Source organism: Acanthopagrus latus, chromosome 17, assembly GCF_904848185.1.
Source record: "Acanthopagrus latus isolate v.2019 chromosome 17, fAcaLat1.1, whole genome shotgun sequence".
In the NCBI taxonomy this organism is placed as follows: Eukaryota; Metazoa; Chordata; class Actinopteri; order Spariformes; family Sparidae; genus Acanthopagrus; species Acanthopagrus latus.
Genome location: NC_051055.1, coordinates 28,217,131 through 28,235,344, shown reverse-complemented (window position 1 = coordinate 28,235,344; position 18,214 = coordinate 28,217,131). Strand labels below are relative to the sequence as shown.

The 18,214-nt window shown below is 43.0% G+C and overlaps 2 protein-coding genes across 4 annotated transcripts; both read right to left on the bottom strand.

The window, feature by feature from the left end:
* Positions 1-2,867: 2,867 nt before the first annotated feature.
* On the bottom strand, positions 2,868-10,918 carry herpud2 (HERPUD family member 2). Of its 2 annotated transcripts, none has more exons than XM_037075959.1 (9): positions 10,771-10,918; positions 9,001-9,380; positions 8,333-8,410; positions 7,342-7,449; positions 6,206-6,366; positions 5,505-5,630; positions 5,048-5,392; positions 4,794-4,905; positions 2,868-3,724 (listed from the first exon to the last, which is right to left on the bottom strand). In XM_037075959.1, the coding sequence occupies exons 2-9, from the start codon at positions 9,145-9,147 to the stop codon at positions 3,545-3,547; spliced, it is 1,257 nt and encodes a 418-aa protein (XP_036931854.1). In that variant the 5' UTR covers positions 9,148-9,380; positions 10,771-10,918; the 3' UTR covers positions 2,868-3,544. The 2 variants fall into 2 exon arrangements, with proteins under 2 accessions (XP_036931854.1, XP_036931855.1); XM_037075960.1 differs by having other exon boundaries at positions 7,342-7,446.
* A 4,888-nt stretch (positions 10,919-15,806) lies between these two features.
* On the bottom strand, positions 15,807-17,608 carry pkdc (protein kinase-like domain containing). 2 transcript variants are annotated; one of them, XM_037075962.1, is made up of 3 exons: positions 17,508-17,608; positions 16,642-17,025; positions 15,807-16,471 (listed from the first exon to the last, which is right to left on the bottom strand). In XM_037075962.1, exons 2-3 carry the CDS (start codon positions 17,010-17,012, stop codon positions 15,880-15,882), a joined length of 963 nt encoding a protein of 320 aa, XP_036931857.1. In that variant the 5' UTR covers positions 17,013-17,025; positions 17,508-17,608; the 3' UTR covers positions 15,807-15,879. The 2 variants fall into 2 exon arrangements, with proteins under 2 accessions (XP_036931857.1, XP_036931858.1); XM_037075963.1 differs by having other exon boundaries at positions 16,642-17,030; positions 17,428-17,518.
* Positions 17,609-18,214: the final 606 nt, after the last annotated feature.

The window sequence follows — 18,214 nt, the reverse complement described above, 5'->3', positions numbered from 1 at the left end:
TCTACGTCATGTAGAGCAAACAGTTCTCTGCCCTGATTGGATAAAGTGAGCAGGGATACCAGAACATGTCTTGAGCAGGGGACAGAGAGACAAAGTTAACAGAGAATACTGTTGGAATATCTATTCAACACTTATTTTAATATAAATGTCACTTGCAGCGACTGTAGCTTGAATTTGGCCACAGGAGGGCAGTGCAGTGAGCTGTAAACACGCCGTCAACATAAATGTATGTTTATTAAAAGCAACAGTTGCCTAAAATGATGAGTTTTCTCCCACCTGATGAATGAAAGTCCAGTACTGGCTCTAATTGTAACTCTGTTTTTGGTCTCCACCAACTCCCGAGGTTGATATCTGACTCAGCTAATCAATAACTTTGTCCGTCTGCTGAGCAGGTTGTGCACGGTGGGTTTATTCTTTGTTACTATCTTAAAAATGGCCGCCTGCAGCTGCTGCAAACAAGGCAGATAAGAGCAGTGAAGAAAACAAAACACTAAGCTAAAAGAGGCTAAAACGTGTGTTACCTGTTAGCACAGAAATCTTGATTACAGCAGCATTTTTAATAAATTTTTCTAGTAAAGAGATTTTTTCGTGGTACTGCAACTTGTTCCTCTGCTGTTTAAACTGAGCTCAAGAGATTTATGAGTATATATTATTAAAATCATACTCGGCAGTGATACTGTGCGGCTGCGAACTTCCTGCACTGTGACTCAAAACATCACATTTGAGCCCCGAGCTGCTGCTCTGCATTCGCTGCACTGGGTTCGATGCGGACGCAGCTACTTTTGGGAATCAATTGAATCACAAGATAATCATGTTAATCATATCTGCTCTGTGTTGTTTGACAGTATGGAGGGTTACACGGTGGGGTGGGCTGAAAGATAAAACTTTTCCTTTCAGTGTCAGATAGAGAAAGAAATCCACTTAACATGTTGTGTGATATTGCCTCTGACACCTGCCTGAGTCCACAACACCAGAGCCATACTGGACTCTTGTTTCCTCTCATTAACCTCACCTGTTTCTCCACCTGCACCTCGTCCCCTCCTTAGTTTAGTTTGCAGCACATGCTCAGTCGGGGTAGTCTGAGTGAAAGTAGGTGCTCCAGAGTATCACCGTCTGGTGTCTCACACACACTCTCTCTCTTTATCTCTCACCCCCATCTTCTCCGTGTTCACTTAATAAACTCGGTGTATCTCTGTGGCATGTGTCCAGCCCAACTGCTGCCTCCCCAAAGACAACGAGGCCTGATAGCAGGGAAACAGGGGAGGGAGCCGGCTGAATAACAACGAGGACTTATTATGATGATGAAATGTCCTACAAGACCCCAAACACCCTCTTAAAGAAATCCGCCCCTGCGATAAGGGGGGAGTCAAACCCAGACCTGCAGAGAGAGGAGGAGGAGGGGGGGGGGGGGTCCTAACCTGATTGGATCGGCGGCTCGGAGGGAGCGCGTTGTAACGAAATCAAATGGCCGTCAAGCCGCTGTCATGCATAATTAATTGGGCCCTGTACGAGCAACTACACAAAAATCCATGGTCATTTGATTAGGGGGTTTTGGAGGACTCTCTGAAGTGCATCGCTGTCTGAGCTGCTTCCCTGCTCACCTCTCTATCTGTGAGGAGAGTGTCAGAGAGACGTTAGCCGGAGAGGGTTTCACTCCAGCATCCAGCCGGGACAAAACACAAACTCCCGCTGAGGTTCTCTTTAAAACTCAAGGACGACCTGGTGTTAAAACTACACCATGAAGTCTGAACATCACGGTGACTCCTTCTGCTGAAGGTCACTACGATGTGTAGACGCATGCAGAAGTCAACACATTTCAGGGGGCCAAATCAGCTGCCCTTGAGCAAGGCACTTACCATCATTTGCTCCACTGGAGCTGCACAGTGGCAATTAAGACACAGCGCTTAATTTCTAACAACACTGAGAGGTTATACACAATGCGTAGCAGCTCTGACAGGCTGTAGAGCTAACATGCTAATGTTTAGCGGGTAATGTTTATGTGGCTGTTGGGAACATCATTGGTTAGCAGGTACGTGTACAAGTTAGGGACTTGACTTCAACAAGATTCCCTCTCTGGGGACCATGAATGATACAAACCTGGCAACCCGTACATGAGTCGCTGAACTGTTTCAGTCTGGTCCGACTGGCTGCGATCCTTAAAAGCCAGGCTGCTAATTTCTGAAACAACAAAGGCCTCAAAGATGTAAATGTTTTTAAGAATGCATATCTGTATAAAGTGTGGGCACTCATACACCACAGCACAAAGGTCCTGGGTTCAACTCCCACCTGGGGCCTCCCTTACTGTGTGCATCTATAGATAATGTAACTAGATGCAAAGTTGTTCTTATACTGTATTGTGCAACATAATTAAACATAATAACAGGAGTTAATACAGCAACAGTTGGTATCATCTTTTATTTTCCACTTTTATCTTTATTTTTTTTCCCTTTTTCTTATAATTTGCTCTATTAATTTCTAATTTGTTGGCTTATATGGAGCATTCTGTTGCTTTTTGTTAATTACTCTCTTCACTGTTAGTATTATTATAATCACCGGCCAAGGAACATTTTAAGTAATCACATTTTCATTGACTGCTGAGGACTGGAAATGATATGAAAATAATAAAATGGGACGTAAAATACTTAAGGACGAGGAAATATAAATAATTTGGGTTTATCTACAAGCAGAAATAAAGTGTAAACATGCTACAGATATTACTATATTATTATATACTTACAGAAATACATTCAAGACAATTTAAATCTTAGTCCTATACAAGCAAACTGAAACTACTTTAACATCAGTGTGTGAATGCTGCCACCTGCAGGATGTCAGAGGAGACCACAGGAAGTGAACCAGACAAGTCGAACCGCAGCAAGGTTTTTATTCAAAAAAAGCTTATATTCAGGAATTAAAGATGCATATACTTACATGTGTAAATAGATAATGTTCAAATACACAAAGTGGGAGAAAACAATGTGCTTCAATAGCTGCAATGTTACTATGCACATCGTGTGCATACATGAAAATGTCTTCAGGGATGCGTTTTCTCATGATTTGTTCAGGACCAACGTCTCCCCGTCGTTTCCTGATTTTCACTTTTTCCTGTGTGTCTGTGTCACATCCCTCACTGGGACCTCATCACTTCTTAAAATGGAAGACAGCTCCCTCTGGTGTCTCTGACCATCAAGACGTCTCAATGAATCCACGATCGATGAAAGAAAACAAAACAAAACAAAAAAACTTTCACTGCTGAAGCGTCGTATTTACTTTCTATATGTCAGTTTTATTCTCCCACCCGCCTGCAGAACTTACTGCTTCTGCTCTTAAACTTCAGAGGAGCCTGTTTTATATATCAGTCCTTTTGTTGGCAGCTTCTAGGAGGTTTGTTGCCGACTGGCCGGGGTGCTTCCAGGGTAAAGGGGGTTATTCAGGACAGTGAAGATGAAGGGGGGAATTGTGATACTTGTGTACCTGATGGCAGGAGGAGGATGGGGGGGGGGGGGGGTTATTTAAGAGGTAGGCCAGAAAGGGTGGGGTCCATCTAGTTGGCCGGGTGGGGTCGTCCCTCGGGGATGAGCGAGGTGAAGAAGGTGCTGATGAAGGACCACGCGGTGGTGAGGAAGCTGGGCTCAGGGAGAGCAGCGGCTGCCTGGTCCTCAGAGCCTCCACCTCCTTCCTCACCACTGTCATCATCCTCTATCCCCTCATCCATCAGACGCTCCTGAGACACACACAGTCATTGTTAGAGAGACAGGATATAATCAAGACTTTAGACTATTTCATATTCAAGTATCCATCATCTGAAAAATGAATAACAATGCAGCTCAGTTTGGCAGCTGAAATTGATTCCTTGAGTACCTTAGAGATCTGAATAACTTCTGTTCTCCGACTGTTCTAACAGCTGCAAAATTTAATGGCAGAGGCGAAGAGGAAGACACAACAGAGGGACAGAAAATGAGGTCTGATGCAGGAAAATAAAACGTGTGTTCCGGTCTCAGCTCTTTTTTCCATTTCTTTCAGCATGATGTAGCTTAAAGTCTCCATAAAGACAGAAGAAGAAGTCAGAAGTCAACTGCTTGATTCTACAAGGCAATTCTCTCAGCATCAACATACGCAGTAAGTCTATTTTCTGCTGGCAGCCTTGTTAAACTGCACCGACTGGTCCGTGCAGGAAGAAACAGCATCAGGAAGCCGGTCAGTCAAACAAGAAACAATGACAAACGCAGCCTACTTAACCACAAAGATGCGCACAAATCAAGGAAAAATTACCAAATCAACAAATTCTGAGCGAGGGCGCCCTGGTAGCTCAGTTTAAAGAGCGTGTACCTCATCTCGAATCTGACCTGTGGCCGCTGCATGTCATCTCTCAAACAAAAACAAAACACAAAACCTGGCAGGCAGAATGCTTCTGAAACATTCCCTGCGCGGTATGAATCTGTGCAGTGGACAGAACGTGATGCAGACAAAAACAAAAGTCAGATTTAACTGCTGCTGTGTGGCTTCAAGCAGAACAGAACAGAGTGAAGGACTGCTGAATGTTTTTGCACCTTCCTCCAGAAACACGCTTGTGCAACTGTGACCGTGAATTATGTGATTACTGTAATTATCGTGGCCTTCCTGGCATAGACTGGTCGACAGCGTCCAACTGAGAGTAAGGGGGAGGAACTTCGATATGATTTGTTGCAGACACACACACACACACACGCAGAGGAGTTGGTGTTGATGGTCTCACGCTGAGAGCTGAGTACAAAATGGAGGCTAAGGAGGCTGAGGGACATTCTTCCACTCACGATTTCCTGTATGTCCTGGTGTCTCTCTGCTTCCCCCTGAGGAGCTCCGGCTCTTTCTCCTCCTCGAAGGTTCTGCTGATCCGGCCTGAAGGGGAACCATCCAGCCTGATGCCTGGAAATAAAACACACAATACAAACGTAAGCTTTCTGTTGGACTTGAGTTAAAAGCTTTTGTCAGGTGACGTATATGTGAGAAATGTTATACGTCTATCTGTAAATACGTGTTTTTTCAGTGTTGCGCAGCGTTCACTCACAGGTAGACAAGCAGCATGGCGCCGACCACCATGACGAAGCGGCTGAAGGAGGAGTAGAAGTACACGATGCTGAGCAGGACGCCGGCGCGAGACACCGTGTACAACCAGTCCAGCCAGTCGCGGTTCAGCTCATCATCGTTCATCACGGCGCCGCCCTGCGCATTCATCTGGATGTTAGGGTTGGCCGGCTGGTTCTCTGGTAGAGGGTTGGGGTCCGGGTTTGGACCCCCTAAAGGGGGCTGCACAGCTTCGTTGGGCTGGGCGGGCGGATGTGGTGAGGAGGGGGAGGGAGAGGAAGGAGGGGAGGCAGCGCTGGGAGGCTGAGAGGCTGCTACTGCTGCTTGACTGATGAGAGGGAGGAGAAAAAAATGCAGTGACTCAAAGTTTAACCGACTCATTATGAAGGTAAAAGATCAAATCTGTGCTGATGGTTTACAGACACATTTCTTCAACTTACTATTGCATGTAATAGTGACGAGCATACATCTGCTGCCACCACAGCATCTGCATGGGCATGTACATGGGGTGGGGGGGCATGTTGGCAGGGAGGCCGCCGTGCAGAGGAACCTGGGCTCCATCTGGCCTGTGGGGAGAAAGTCACGTTCATTATCATACATGTGTTACTCTGGAAGTGTTCTGAAAGATTGTGTAACATCTTCTTATCATCTTGGCGCTGTGCTTGAGCGTTTGCAACATCACAATCACAAACCGCAAACTTATTCTGCACTTCTGCTTTCAGCGTAATTCAATCAAACACAAACCACAAGCAGACAATAGTGTTGAATCAGCGACTGTTTCGCAGTCTCAACAAAAACTGATTTAAGCCTCTTAAAAAGGTCTGATTTACTGCAGGACTGATTGATTGGATTACATTAGATTATACGGTTCAGATGGAATTGTAATGTACATTTTAAGAGGGTTGCATTTATGTAACAAATGAGATGTCTGTACTAAAGACTTCTAGTAAAGCAGTTGTTTGACAACACACAGAGCTCATTTTTTACAATCAAAATACTACAAGATTCTCTCAATCATAGGCAGAGTTTTGTTTTCCCGCTCTGGGACAAATGTTGTGGTTTTGCAGTTAACAGCAGGACTAAAACCTCCATGTAGAAAAGTTGTATATCAGTTATACTGCGTTGTCAGAGACTTGCTTACCACTGAGGAACACCAGGTGGGCCCTGAGGGTCGTACGGGGGGAAGCCGCCGCGATACCGCAAACCGTCATAACTTCCTGGGACAGACGAGGAGGAGGCGGCTGGCTGACTGTCCTGACTCGGTGTGTTGGCAGAGGAGGCGGCGCCGGCACTGTCTGAACTCTGCGTGACGACATGTGAACATGTTAATCAGCATATTTAAATATTTAGTACAGCGAAAACAATGAATAACTTTCTTTTCTGAAGTGTGTTTGACTGTTTCTGAAGGAATGTGACTGAATACAAAGGCAGAGGGAACGACACACGTGGAAGCAAACAAACATGATGCTGCTTGTGCTGCAATTTGAGCTGAAGGCTGAAATTACTCTTTATGTTCAGCACATACTATGTCTACTTACTAAGAGCCCAATTGAGGGCTGCCTTGAGTGTGAAAGTTCGGACCAGGTTTTGTATGTTTTTTTGGGTAAATATGTAGGATTTCTAACTACTAATTGTTTTTCATGATCTGAACACGTCAAGCAGAGTGAGACTTGACCCAGGAGTTCTTGAAGGCCCGCCTCAATAACAAAATAAAACAGGTGTTAAGTTTCAATTTTGACCCTCCAAGGGTAAAAGTTAGGGCGACACTGGCATAAACACTGACAGATATAATCACAATAACTGTAACTGTATCACCCAGAATCTGACAGAATATCAATCTGATTGGTCCGTCTGTCTGGCTCATATCTGTGCAGCTGTTTCTGTGGCTGTTTGTGGTGAACAAACACTCGCAACAGTCAAAACTGGGTGAATCTAAACACCTCAACAGCAGCAGCTGTTCACCAACAAGTGTCTCACAATATCATGATGATAAACTTTATATCAAAAGGTAGTTTCAGTGGGGAGAAGACCAAAACACTCACACCTCGACTCTAGTGTGTCATCTTTAGGATTTAGCTGTTTACACAACATATAAAGCAGTAAATCCCTGGAGTGGAAATCTTCACTGTGACTAAGCATAAACTTGTAGCCTGGGTGTGTTTACAGCCTTTTGTGTATCCTAACAATAAACCTGCCACATGCACACACAGGAGGAGGAGGAGGAGGAGGAGGAGGAGGAGGAGGTTATGAGAGCGGTGTGTGTGTCGGTCTACTCACGCTGGAGTCCGAAGCTGAGGAGTTGGCCATGGAGGGGCTGCGAGGGATGGGCGAGGCTGGGGGGCTGTGAGAGGTACACACTAGGTGCATCATGTGGTATTCATCCTGCTGCGGGTGGACGAGGTCACAACACCAGCCGAGGACGTGGGAGGAAGAGAGAGAGAGAAGAGAAGGAGGAGGAGGAGGAGGAGGAGGAGGTGAAGGCAGCAACAGAGCAGAGAGACAAAACAAGAAACAGAGAGACACAGAGAGAGAGAGAGAGAGAGAGAGAGAGAGAGAGAGAGAGAGAGAGAGAGAGAGAGAGAGAGAGAGAGAGAGAGAGAGACGGGGGGAAGGATTAGTGTGGAATCGGCCAGAATTCAAACACAATGCCGAGGCTTTGTTGTTAGATCACATCAGATCAGCTTTTGTTTCCCAGGCAGCCTGTTTCAGTCCCCTTCCAACACACACACACACACACACACACACACACACACACACACACACACACACACAGGTGGTCCAACACACAGCAAACAGGCAAATCTTGAAAAAAGTTTGGGCTGTCAAAGATTTGCCCCCGACTCTCAAATGTGAAGGCTTGATGCTTTTCTTTGTCAAACATGATTTTTAAACGTCATAATTAAGTTTGTTGGTTTTGGAGAGTTGGTTGGACAAAAAAAAAAAAAAAAAGAAAGATAGTTAAGTTTGTTACAACAAAACAACCACAAGATAACAAAGATGAAAAATATTATATTTCTTTTTAATGAATTAATTTCAGTGTTTTCTAATTGTGTATTATATATAACACCCTGATCAGTGGAGCCGTGAGTACTCTGTCTTCTTAAATCCACCAACAGGCATAAATACAGTAGCCTTTAGACATGTGCAACATACAGTATAACATAAATATGTTGCTGCTCATTATATAAGGATTTAAAGGCAATTATTTTTACCAAACTGACAAATCGATGCGTAACAGTTCTGTGCACATACACACAGAGAATCTTACCTTTCTGAGCACATCTCTGAGCTGCAGGTGGTCTTGAAGGAGCCGTCCTGAGTACACCAGCCGCTGGTCTTTAGACAGCTACGACACAAACAGGGTTCAGACGGTGTCAAGCAGAGTACATGTGCTTTATCTATTCATTAAAAACACACCAACAGCAACAGGTGAGTGGATGTAGGTCACTGGCTGGCCCAACTACCGCATCCAAATAGGCTCTCTCTACAGTGTCACCAGATAAACCGATGATATAAATACTATTTCTTTTATTAACATTTCAGAGTTGCCTTGTGGCATTTTCCTCAGATATGCACTGCAACATAAACAGTAACTGACTCTGAACAGCCCCCACAAAAAGCAAACCTGGGCCTCAGAGCTAAAATTAACCTCAAACATCAACAAGTGTTTCAACAGTTTTCAAGGTCAAGAGGGAACTTTTAACCTCTGCAGCTTTTAAACCAAAGTGACCGAGAGGCTCCATGTGCTCATGAAGATCATGTGATGTGAGCTAAAGCATGAAAAGCTTTAGAGAGGACCTCATGTCCATCTAAACATCATCATAACACTTTAGGAATCCTTCCTGGTCCATTAAGTGTATTTAAGCCGGGGCAGACACCAGTTAGAGCCACAAATTTGCCAAAACAAGAAACCCACCAAACTTGAGCACAACTTACCGGCTTGCTGGGGTACACGTTAGAGATGTGACTCTTCAGCCTCTCCACGGTCCAGTTGAGGAAGCAGTTGATGGTCTGGTCTTCATACTTCTGGTTGGGGGCCTTAATGACCAGGGTTACAGGACTATCAAGTGCCCCAGAGTCCATGGCTCATATTACTAGCAGGCTGGGCTCTGAAGAATCGGTGTCACAACTCAGGAGTCACCTGAGGAGAGCGTGTCCTCAAATCCTCTCCATCCTGGACTCAGCAACACACCTAAAACAGTCCCTGGTCTGACTGTGGGGGGGGATGTGGGTCCCCCGCTACAACATCAGCCTCATCTGTGGGGGAAGTCACTGACTCCAACTATGTTGATAGGAATTCTTCAGTTGTAGGATTTCTGGTGAAAAGACAGGAGGAGTCTGAGTGTCTCTGATGAGAAAGACGTTCTCAATCCACTGGATCATCCAGTTAAATTACATTATATCTTATATGGCTGCTTAGCTATTACTATTATTTATATATTACACCAGTATGACTGAATGTTACTTTGAACATCTGCATTATTTATAGCTGAAATGATTAATAACTGTAGACTCAGTTGCCTCTTGTGTCTTTAGAGGCTGCAGTTTGTGTTGCTGCTGAATTGTTATACTGAGTCACTTTGACACAATGTGGAAGAAGAGAAGTGTTTATGATATTTTTCCATTCTTCTTATTTTAATAACATCAAGTACTAGATCCTAATAAGGACCATCATATACTATATTACTGACATAACAGTTTGAATATGGATGGCAATATTAGCAAGGAGAATATTCTGGTGCAACACAATTTTTTGCAATCATCAATTTTTTTTCAATTTTTCAGACATTTGTGATGAAGATTTTATAATGGTGGCTGGACATTTTTACAGTTAACATCAAACTTTTGAACTAAAACAACCTTTTTTCTGTGTGAATCTGGAAAGAGGTTTTCACATCAGCCCACATTGGACACAATATTAACTGATACTAGTATATAACTGACCCATAACATCATCTGATAAGCAAGTTATTTTGACAGGCTTTCTTTTCAATCTCTGGTTGTCGGTTAATACATTTTTTTTATCAGTTAAAAAAACAGCAATTAATTGATTCCTCATTAATGATTAACATCCTTGTATAAAGCACTAATTTTTAGTATAACAGATATGAGCTTCACACACGATGGATTTGCTGGGAGGATCAGCCTGTTGTTGGGATTTGTTCATTCACTTAAAAGGAAAAATCCAGGATAACAGAACATCACCAGGAACATTTAGCTTGTTATAATCATGTGTTTTAAAAAGAAGAAAATATTTAAGCCTCAAAAGAGAAAGTGTGCAGCTCAGATTGAGTCCTGTCACTTCCTGACACCTGCCACGTTGCGCCATCTTCACAGTCAACTGTCAAAACAACTGAACTAGCTGTAAACCATCACGAGTCGAGCTCCACCAGGTGACTTACAACCAAGTTAGCTGAATTTACAGTTCACCAGTAAAACCCTCGTGTTCACAGACCATCACACACACTCACAAAACCGGCTTTTATAACTCAGGTCAGGCGGAGCAGCTCTGCTTTATTCTGACCCTTGTGATGAAACCAGGGTAACGGAGCTAGCTTGATGCTAACGTTAGCTCCGCTGTAGCTTGGTTTGAACTCGGTCCGCCGGACAAACCGTTTCCGCCATGACAGCACACGGAAGCGTCTGACTGCGTGAACCCGATGTGAGATAAATGCGTCAAAAGAGGTTTTTTTTTCTCTCTCGTACCTGTTTCCTCTGGCGGCACCGTCGTCTCTTTGCCCCTCTGCTCGGTTCAGCTCGGCTCGGCTCCGCTCGCCTGCCTTGTTGTTGTAATGTCGGGTGAGACCGGAAGCGACGTCATCCTCCTGACAACAGCTGATCGGGGGGAAACACAACAAGCGGTCCGGAGGGTGTTTCAACCACAGTGCTATAAGTTAATGTCTCTCATTTACATGTTCACACACGTACGGATACATTCAGGAAACAGATAGGAACCAAAAACAACGTCTGTAACGTTCTCTGATGATTATAAACATTAACTACTCCTTATATGTTCAGTAAACAGGTCGGCACCAAACCACAGGGTGTATTTTTATAATGTTTTTATGAGTGTTTACAGCTGCCAATGTATGTAACGCTGTTAGTATGATGATACATGACAGTTAACTATTGAATCTGTTTCCATAATAACCAGATCCTGACAGTCCTTTATTGGTCCTGCAAACGGGGATATCCGTGTGTGTCACAGCAGCCTGTCATAAGGACAGACCAATTTAAAAATAAACAATAATAATGGTTAACAAACAATATCATAAATAGGGTAGGAAATAGATTCATAATATGTACAAGTGCCCCGCCCCTTCCGGTGACATCACATGAAGTCATCATTCACATTTAATTTCATTAATTTTATGGTAAACGTACAGACCGGAAATCAATAACACTTGAGCTGATGTGTCCATATTACCTGAATTCACCTGATTACAAAGTAATGTAACTTGATTACATTCCGTTAGCACTGGAATAATAACAAACGTGCTTTTATTTTAGCCACTTTTGACAAGGAAATTCAGACATTACAGGGTAGAGGACAAAGTAAAGGAACCCTAAAACAGAGTCAAACCCAGGTCACAGGAAACGCCTCTGATCATGTGGCACCTTCTCCACCAATTGAGCTATACTGTGACAAACAGATTCTCTGGTTGGATCTTCTTCTTCTTCTATTGGCTTTTATTGGCGCTTGGCAACCAGCTTTTCAGTGCATTTACCACCACCTACTGGACTGGAGTGAGGAACATAAGATGGTCAGCAAGAGAAAATAATGTCTGGTTGGATCATAGCAAATCACACAAAATGAGTCTTCCCCCCCCACAGATTTTATGACGAATCCAGGTGGTGCGCGCCAAAAGGGGCGGAGCTCGCTCGTTTCCCGCGCGAAGTTAGAGAATTTCCCTCCAAAACTTAACATGTGTATATTAATTGCTGAGGGATCTTCACTCTGGTTGGAGCTGCTCTTCTCTGAGGACACAAACAAGGTGAGTAAACTGATCTGTACGAATCTGCTTTATGTGTCCAGTTACCTGCTCAGTACAGGTGTATTCATATCTGTGTGGGAGCTGTACAGATCAGTTATTACTTCTTGATCTCAGGTAATTAGCCCAAGTAATGTTCCTTCATATATCAGGGAGCTCCACACATCCTGCATTGTCTAGTAAATTCGACCTATGTGCGGGTTTAAAAGGGAGCCAGCCTCCCTCTCATGTCTGTGAGGTTTGTTTTCCTCTCAAATGTTTCTGAAATAACTCTGATCATGAAGGTGAAGACCTCCCATTTAACTGTAGTGCTGAGGTAAATTCGGCTGGAACATAATCCTCTAATTAATCTAATTAAATTGGCGATGGACATTATGTTTTGCTTCTGCACCAAACTCCATTGTGATTTTGGCCGTTTTTTCTCTGTTTTGCACAGTTGATTAAACTTTGGTCACTATCTCAAAACAAGTAGATCATTTCGGTAAAATCGGCATGAAACGTTTTTGAAATGTATGTATTCTTTAGAACGACATATATGATTAGCCAAAGTTTGCTGGTCAGTGAGTGGTTATGTTATGTTAGCTAGCTGGCTTTAAAGTTGTTGGAGATGCACTGCATGGTTTGGGTAACACTTAGTTGCCTTTATTAATGGGTAAGGACACATGAACCGGGTACTGACAATATAACCAGCTTATAAATTCGTCTGAGTCATTTAATCGTCGTGTTTTTACAGGTTTGCATGTTAGCTAAGGTGTGTGTCAGTTGGAGAGTGTTAGCATGACGCCATTATCGTGCTGTTTAATGTTAACTTGTTCATACTAGCGTTGTTAAAGCCGAATATCAAAGTACAGCAGAGTTAGCCAACAGGCTCCATGTGTTGTGTTTCTTAATGTCTCAGTATGTTAGTATGTCAGCATCTAGAAAGTCATTTTGAGCAGCTAAAGTAGTTTAACACACAATATGCAGCCTCATTGTAGCTGCAACAAATGTATTCAGTGCGTTTGTCTCAGTTCTGGTTTCATGTGCTATTAAATCACTGCACTGATTCCCTGTGTGTCAAAAGATTAATAAAAAAATCATATCACTTGTGTATAAAGCACTAAATGTTCTCAGGTCTTAATACATTTGGTTTACTTTTGGTTTACCTTTAAAAATCACAGATTAAATCCGATTATAGTAGATTTTACAGTGCAGAAGGAGAGAGACACCTGGTCCAACAAGGTCAGTGCAGTGGAGGTGCAAAAATTAAAGGCAGAAAGTGTGAGATTTGTCAGTTGCTGCTCATTAATACTCTATGATCAGTAAATGATTCTGGAGGACATTTGAGTCTCATTCACAGGTCGTTGAATACCGACAGTTTGGGTTGGCAGAAGCCACTACAGTGTCACTGTTGGGACACTAGTCTCTCTCCCTCTTTTTCTGTTTGTTTTGAAAAAAAAACAAAAAACTAATTAACTAACTAACTGCTGCCATGATGGGGTGTATTCGGTCTGCAGCTGTGTTTGGGTGACTGGTGTTTGTCAAAGAGACGTCCACATGAATGCTAGTACTCATGGTGTTCACAGCCGAACATGGCATTGGAACACAATGATCCATGTTATTTATTTCGCCTGTCACTGGTTCTAATGTTGTGGCTCTCAGTGTAAACATGTTAAATGCTTTATACAGATACACTCAGAACCTCTACAAATAAACACAAAACTTCAAACAAAAATCAAAAAACTTCATGATGACACATAAAATATAAAAACAAGTAAATAATAAATACACACAAAAAACTCCACAAAACTCTACAAACTAACACAAACGCACTAAAAACTTCCATAAAATCCCCACAAAACCTGCACAAAGACACGTGCAGGTGATGGACGCCAACAGAGACGAGCCGCCACAGGAGCCTGAAGGGAAAGTGTGAGTATCTTTCACCTTTACTTTACGAGGGGGATCAATCATGGCTGATCTGCAGAGTACTGATGGTCACTGTTTGTTTCTCCAGAACGAGAGCAGCCAGGAGCTGAAAGTGTGGGCAGAGGAACAGGCTGCTGAGGACGAGTTGGACGACGGTTTCCTGAACTGAATCCTGATTTCCATTAATCAAGTTTTGTGGACTGACATGTTGTCTGGTTGGTGCTCGGCCCAGGACAAGAAGCCTCTGCAGCGGGTGATCCATCCATCCACAGAGCATCAGTGACAGAGGAGAGGTGAGGTGTCTGCTCAGAGCTCAGAGAATACTGAAAAAGACTAAAAGAACCAGAAGTAACCGCTGACGTAGCTTCTGTCCTCAGACTGTGAGACTCCTGAACATCCTCAACAAAACAGACTGCTTTGGTTTCTGTCCGTCTGTGATGAAGCATTAAATGAGTCAAACTCATTTTACAAGCCTGGTGTTGTCAAATGTTTTCTATCAGATCAGTAGGAAATGTTGTGCGGCTCACAAACAGACTCACACACTCGGCTGTATAGACTTCAAACACAAGAGCGCCACTGACGCTCAGAAGCTGCCATGTTCAATTCCAGCCTAAATGTCTGGAGGAGAACAAACAGGACCAGATTTCTTAACTCACTGTTGTTCCTCCATCATTCCCGATCTACATCAGTTCATTCAGAATCTCCTGTCACTCACAATGTTACATTTTGGCAATAAAAGTTTTGGTGTTTTTAATTCGAGCAGGAGGTATTTTCTTTAATTAAGCAAACTCACAAACATTCTTTCATTCATCAAGGCAGAAACTCCTCTCAAATATGAATGTTCCCCATCTTTGTTTAGTAAGTATTTTGTAGTTAATGAGTGAAGACTAAGGGTCAATCTAATTTCCATGGCTGTCGGCCATTTTGTCCTGCTCTCTTTCACAGACTGTGCGATATTGTAAATTTATTTTTATCTTTACTATCCTATTTCAATTTGTATTTACACTCACTTTTTCTACTTGCTTCGTTGTCTTTGTGCTGCTGCGATATTTAAATTTACACTCTGGGAATCAATAAAGAAATATCTTGTATTTTCATGACTGAATAAACAAAATGACCTTCAAGAACAACACATTTTTTTATACTGACTTAATGTGTTTATATTTGGCGGACCCTGCCTCCATTCTAGCTTCAAACAGAAAACAACAAAAAAGATAAATATTTATGGAGTTAATATTGACATTAATATGAAATAAATATTTATATTAATAATTACAACAGGACAACTAAAGGGTTTGGGTTTCCACCTACAGGCGTCAGGCTATGGTCCTGATGCAGGTAGCATAGTTGAAGGGTGACACCTGCTGGTCACTCGGCATCATGGACAGAACCAGAATGGGAACGAGTCGCACCCAGGTGTCACTCCTCACCTCTCTTAGCCCTTCATCAAAGACTGTCATCACACTCTGATTGGCCACGACAGGAATGTAATACTGTACTTTACTGACAAACTATTTTACTGTCATAACTGTAATATAGTTTGTAATAACAGTAATTGAATGGAGTAACAAGAAATAATTCAGCATTTCTCTCTCATTTTTACACTTGACCCTTTAAATATCTGTAGGATCAAATTATTTTTACATAGTTATGAAGAAATTGTGACGCATTCTGCATTCACATTCTTTTTTTTAAATTACAGTTGTCAGATCCTGTCGGTATCTACAGGGTCAATATGTCAAACAGTTTCGATGTGTGTGTGATTTAAACTTCAAAACTGGAAAGAAATTATAATGTTTTTTCAGTTCAAAGAGCTGTAGAATGGGAAAGAAAAAGCCAGAGCATTTTTCATCATCTTTTATTTATCCAGTGATGGTTTATCAGCTCTGCACAGAGGTTCTCAGTTCTCTGGTTGTTACTGTTTCAGTTTGCGCAAGACCTCTTTGGTTAGCTGTTTACTGTAGCGGTTGATCTTCCAGTGTCCCGGCATCCATCCCAGCAGAAAACGATGAAAATCTGTCCAGGCGAATGCAAACATCTCCCTCCACTCTTTCTCTAAGGCAGCAAAGTCCACGTCTTTTTTCACAGCTACCTTTAGCTCTGCAAAATAAGAGTCCAGCAGGCCCGGCACCCTCTTCTCACACTGCTTCTCCTCCATGCAGCTTCCTAAGAAATACACAACGTCTTTCATCCCACAGCCTCCACCGACGTACTGGAAGTCCACAGCTGCTACGTCCTGTCCGCTCGGGGAAAAACAGAAGTTTGCCAGCTTGGCGTCTCCGTGAACGATGGTCTTGAATCGACATTCGTTGAGTATCTTGTCAATGTCTGCGGCTGCCGCTTTGAGCGCGGCATCGTCCATGGCCTCCAGCTCGTCTGGACGGGTCTCCAGGTGCCAGTAGGTACCAACAGGCCACAGGCCCTCTGGGGCCACATCCAGGAAGAGAGCATGGAAGTGGGCGAGCCAGCAGAGACAAGCCTTTATTTCTCTGTCCTTCACACTGGTCCTACAAGAAAAAACAATCAGATTGATTTAACCAGCATGAGAGTTCTTTATTCTCTCATCATCATCATCGTCTCATTTTTGTCTAGCGGGTCAAATTCGTAAGAAAGTAGATTTTTGAGTCTCATTCCTGAGTTGTACAATACTGATGCTGTGGGTTAGCAGATGACTCACCTTCTCTGATCGTAGCCAACCGCGTCCAGGTCCTCCAGCACGATCAGCATCTCGTCTCCATGGGAACAGGCAGCGAGGCAGGCAGGGATCCGACAGCTCTGATTGGTGGAATAGTTCTGGTACCAGTGTGTTTCCACCTGGTAGGATCTGACTTTGCGCATGTGTGAGCGGTCCGTGTTCCAGCCTCCGGGGTGCTCGGCCTCCTCTGGGAACTTGACATGTTTGACGACCACAGACGGCCGGTGGCAGCCCTCCAGGTGCAGCCTGACGATCTCGCCGTAGCCGCTCCACAGAGTCTGGATCTTTGCGCCGACACGCAGAGATGAAGCGCCGCACGCCTGCAGGACGAGATCCTGGTACTCCTGCTTCATTTTCCAGTCAGAGCTGAACCAAAGACAAGAGGAAGCACAGTGTGTTTCTTAAACTAAGGAGCAGCCAGCAGAGTGTAACTTCACTTTAGTACTGAAGTAGAAATTTGTGGTACTTATATTTCCATTTCATGCAACTTTATACTTCACTACATTAAAGAAAATCAAGTGTTCTCGCATCATCACAGAGAGTACTTTTACTTTACATGCTTACAAAATACTGTAGTTACATACTTTTACTTAAGATAAATGCTTGTGAATATAGGACTTATCCTTGTATTGTAGTATTCTCATTATGGTACTTTTACTTCAGTAGGTTGAGAGTCTGAATACTTTCCACAAAAATGAGAATACATTAAATTCACAACAGATCAAACTCGAGCACCCAGACACCAAAAACTCAACATTTTGAGCCACAGTGTATGAAGGCAGTGTGTAACAGGAACTGTTTCACAGCTGCTAAATCACTCACAACAAACTGTTTTTGCTTTATTTTACCTTCAGTTTCATGTCAGATGCGTCTCAATGGCCAGACACCAGGAAGTATTCTCCACTGCAGCTCCCTTTGAGGTGTTTAAAGCTGCAGACATGAAATAAAAGGAGGTCAAATAAACACTGCTGCCACCTGCTGGACCGGAGTGTATCAACAGACTTTGTCCTTTCTGATTGTCCTGCTTCTGCGTTCTTCACATATATTTAATAACCTACATATATCAGATATTTTGTCATTCTAATCTGTAAATTCTGTGATTTAGTTGGTCTGTTCAGTACACACAAACCTCTTCTGTGGGTTTTTTCATTAGGGACAGAGGATGTTGCTCAGTGCAGATTGTGAAGTCTATTGGTGCAATGTGGGTAATAAAAATATTAGACTTGACAGATTGTGGGTGTCTTGTATGATGTACATAATTAAAACTGCAAGCACTTAACAATATAAAGGAATCCAGCAAGACAACACTTGACTGTTCTCATCTTATTTCTGTTGCTACTAAGCGACTAAATATGCTATTGTAGGTTGAAGCTTTGATTTGATGAATCTTTCCTTCTGTTTCTCAGATCCATCAGAGTCTGAGTGAAGGAGAAGAGACTAATTTTCTCCAGCTATGATGGGAAAAGAGAGAAGAATCAGAGAAGCAGTTTTTCCCATTTCACTTAAATTATTTCCACGGTGCACTCACTCGCGTTTTTTCCTTACATCCTACTCC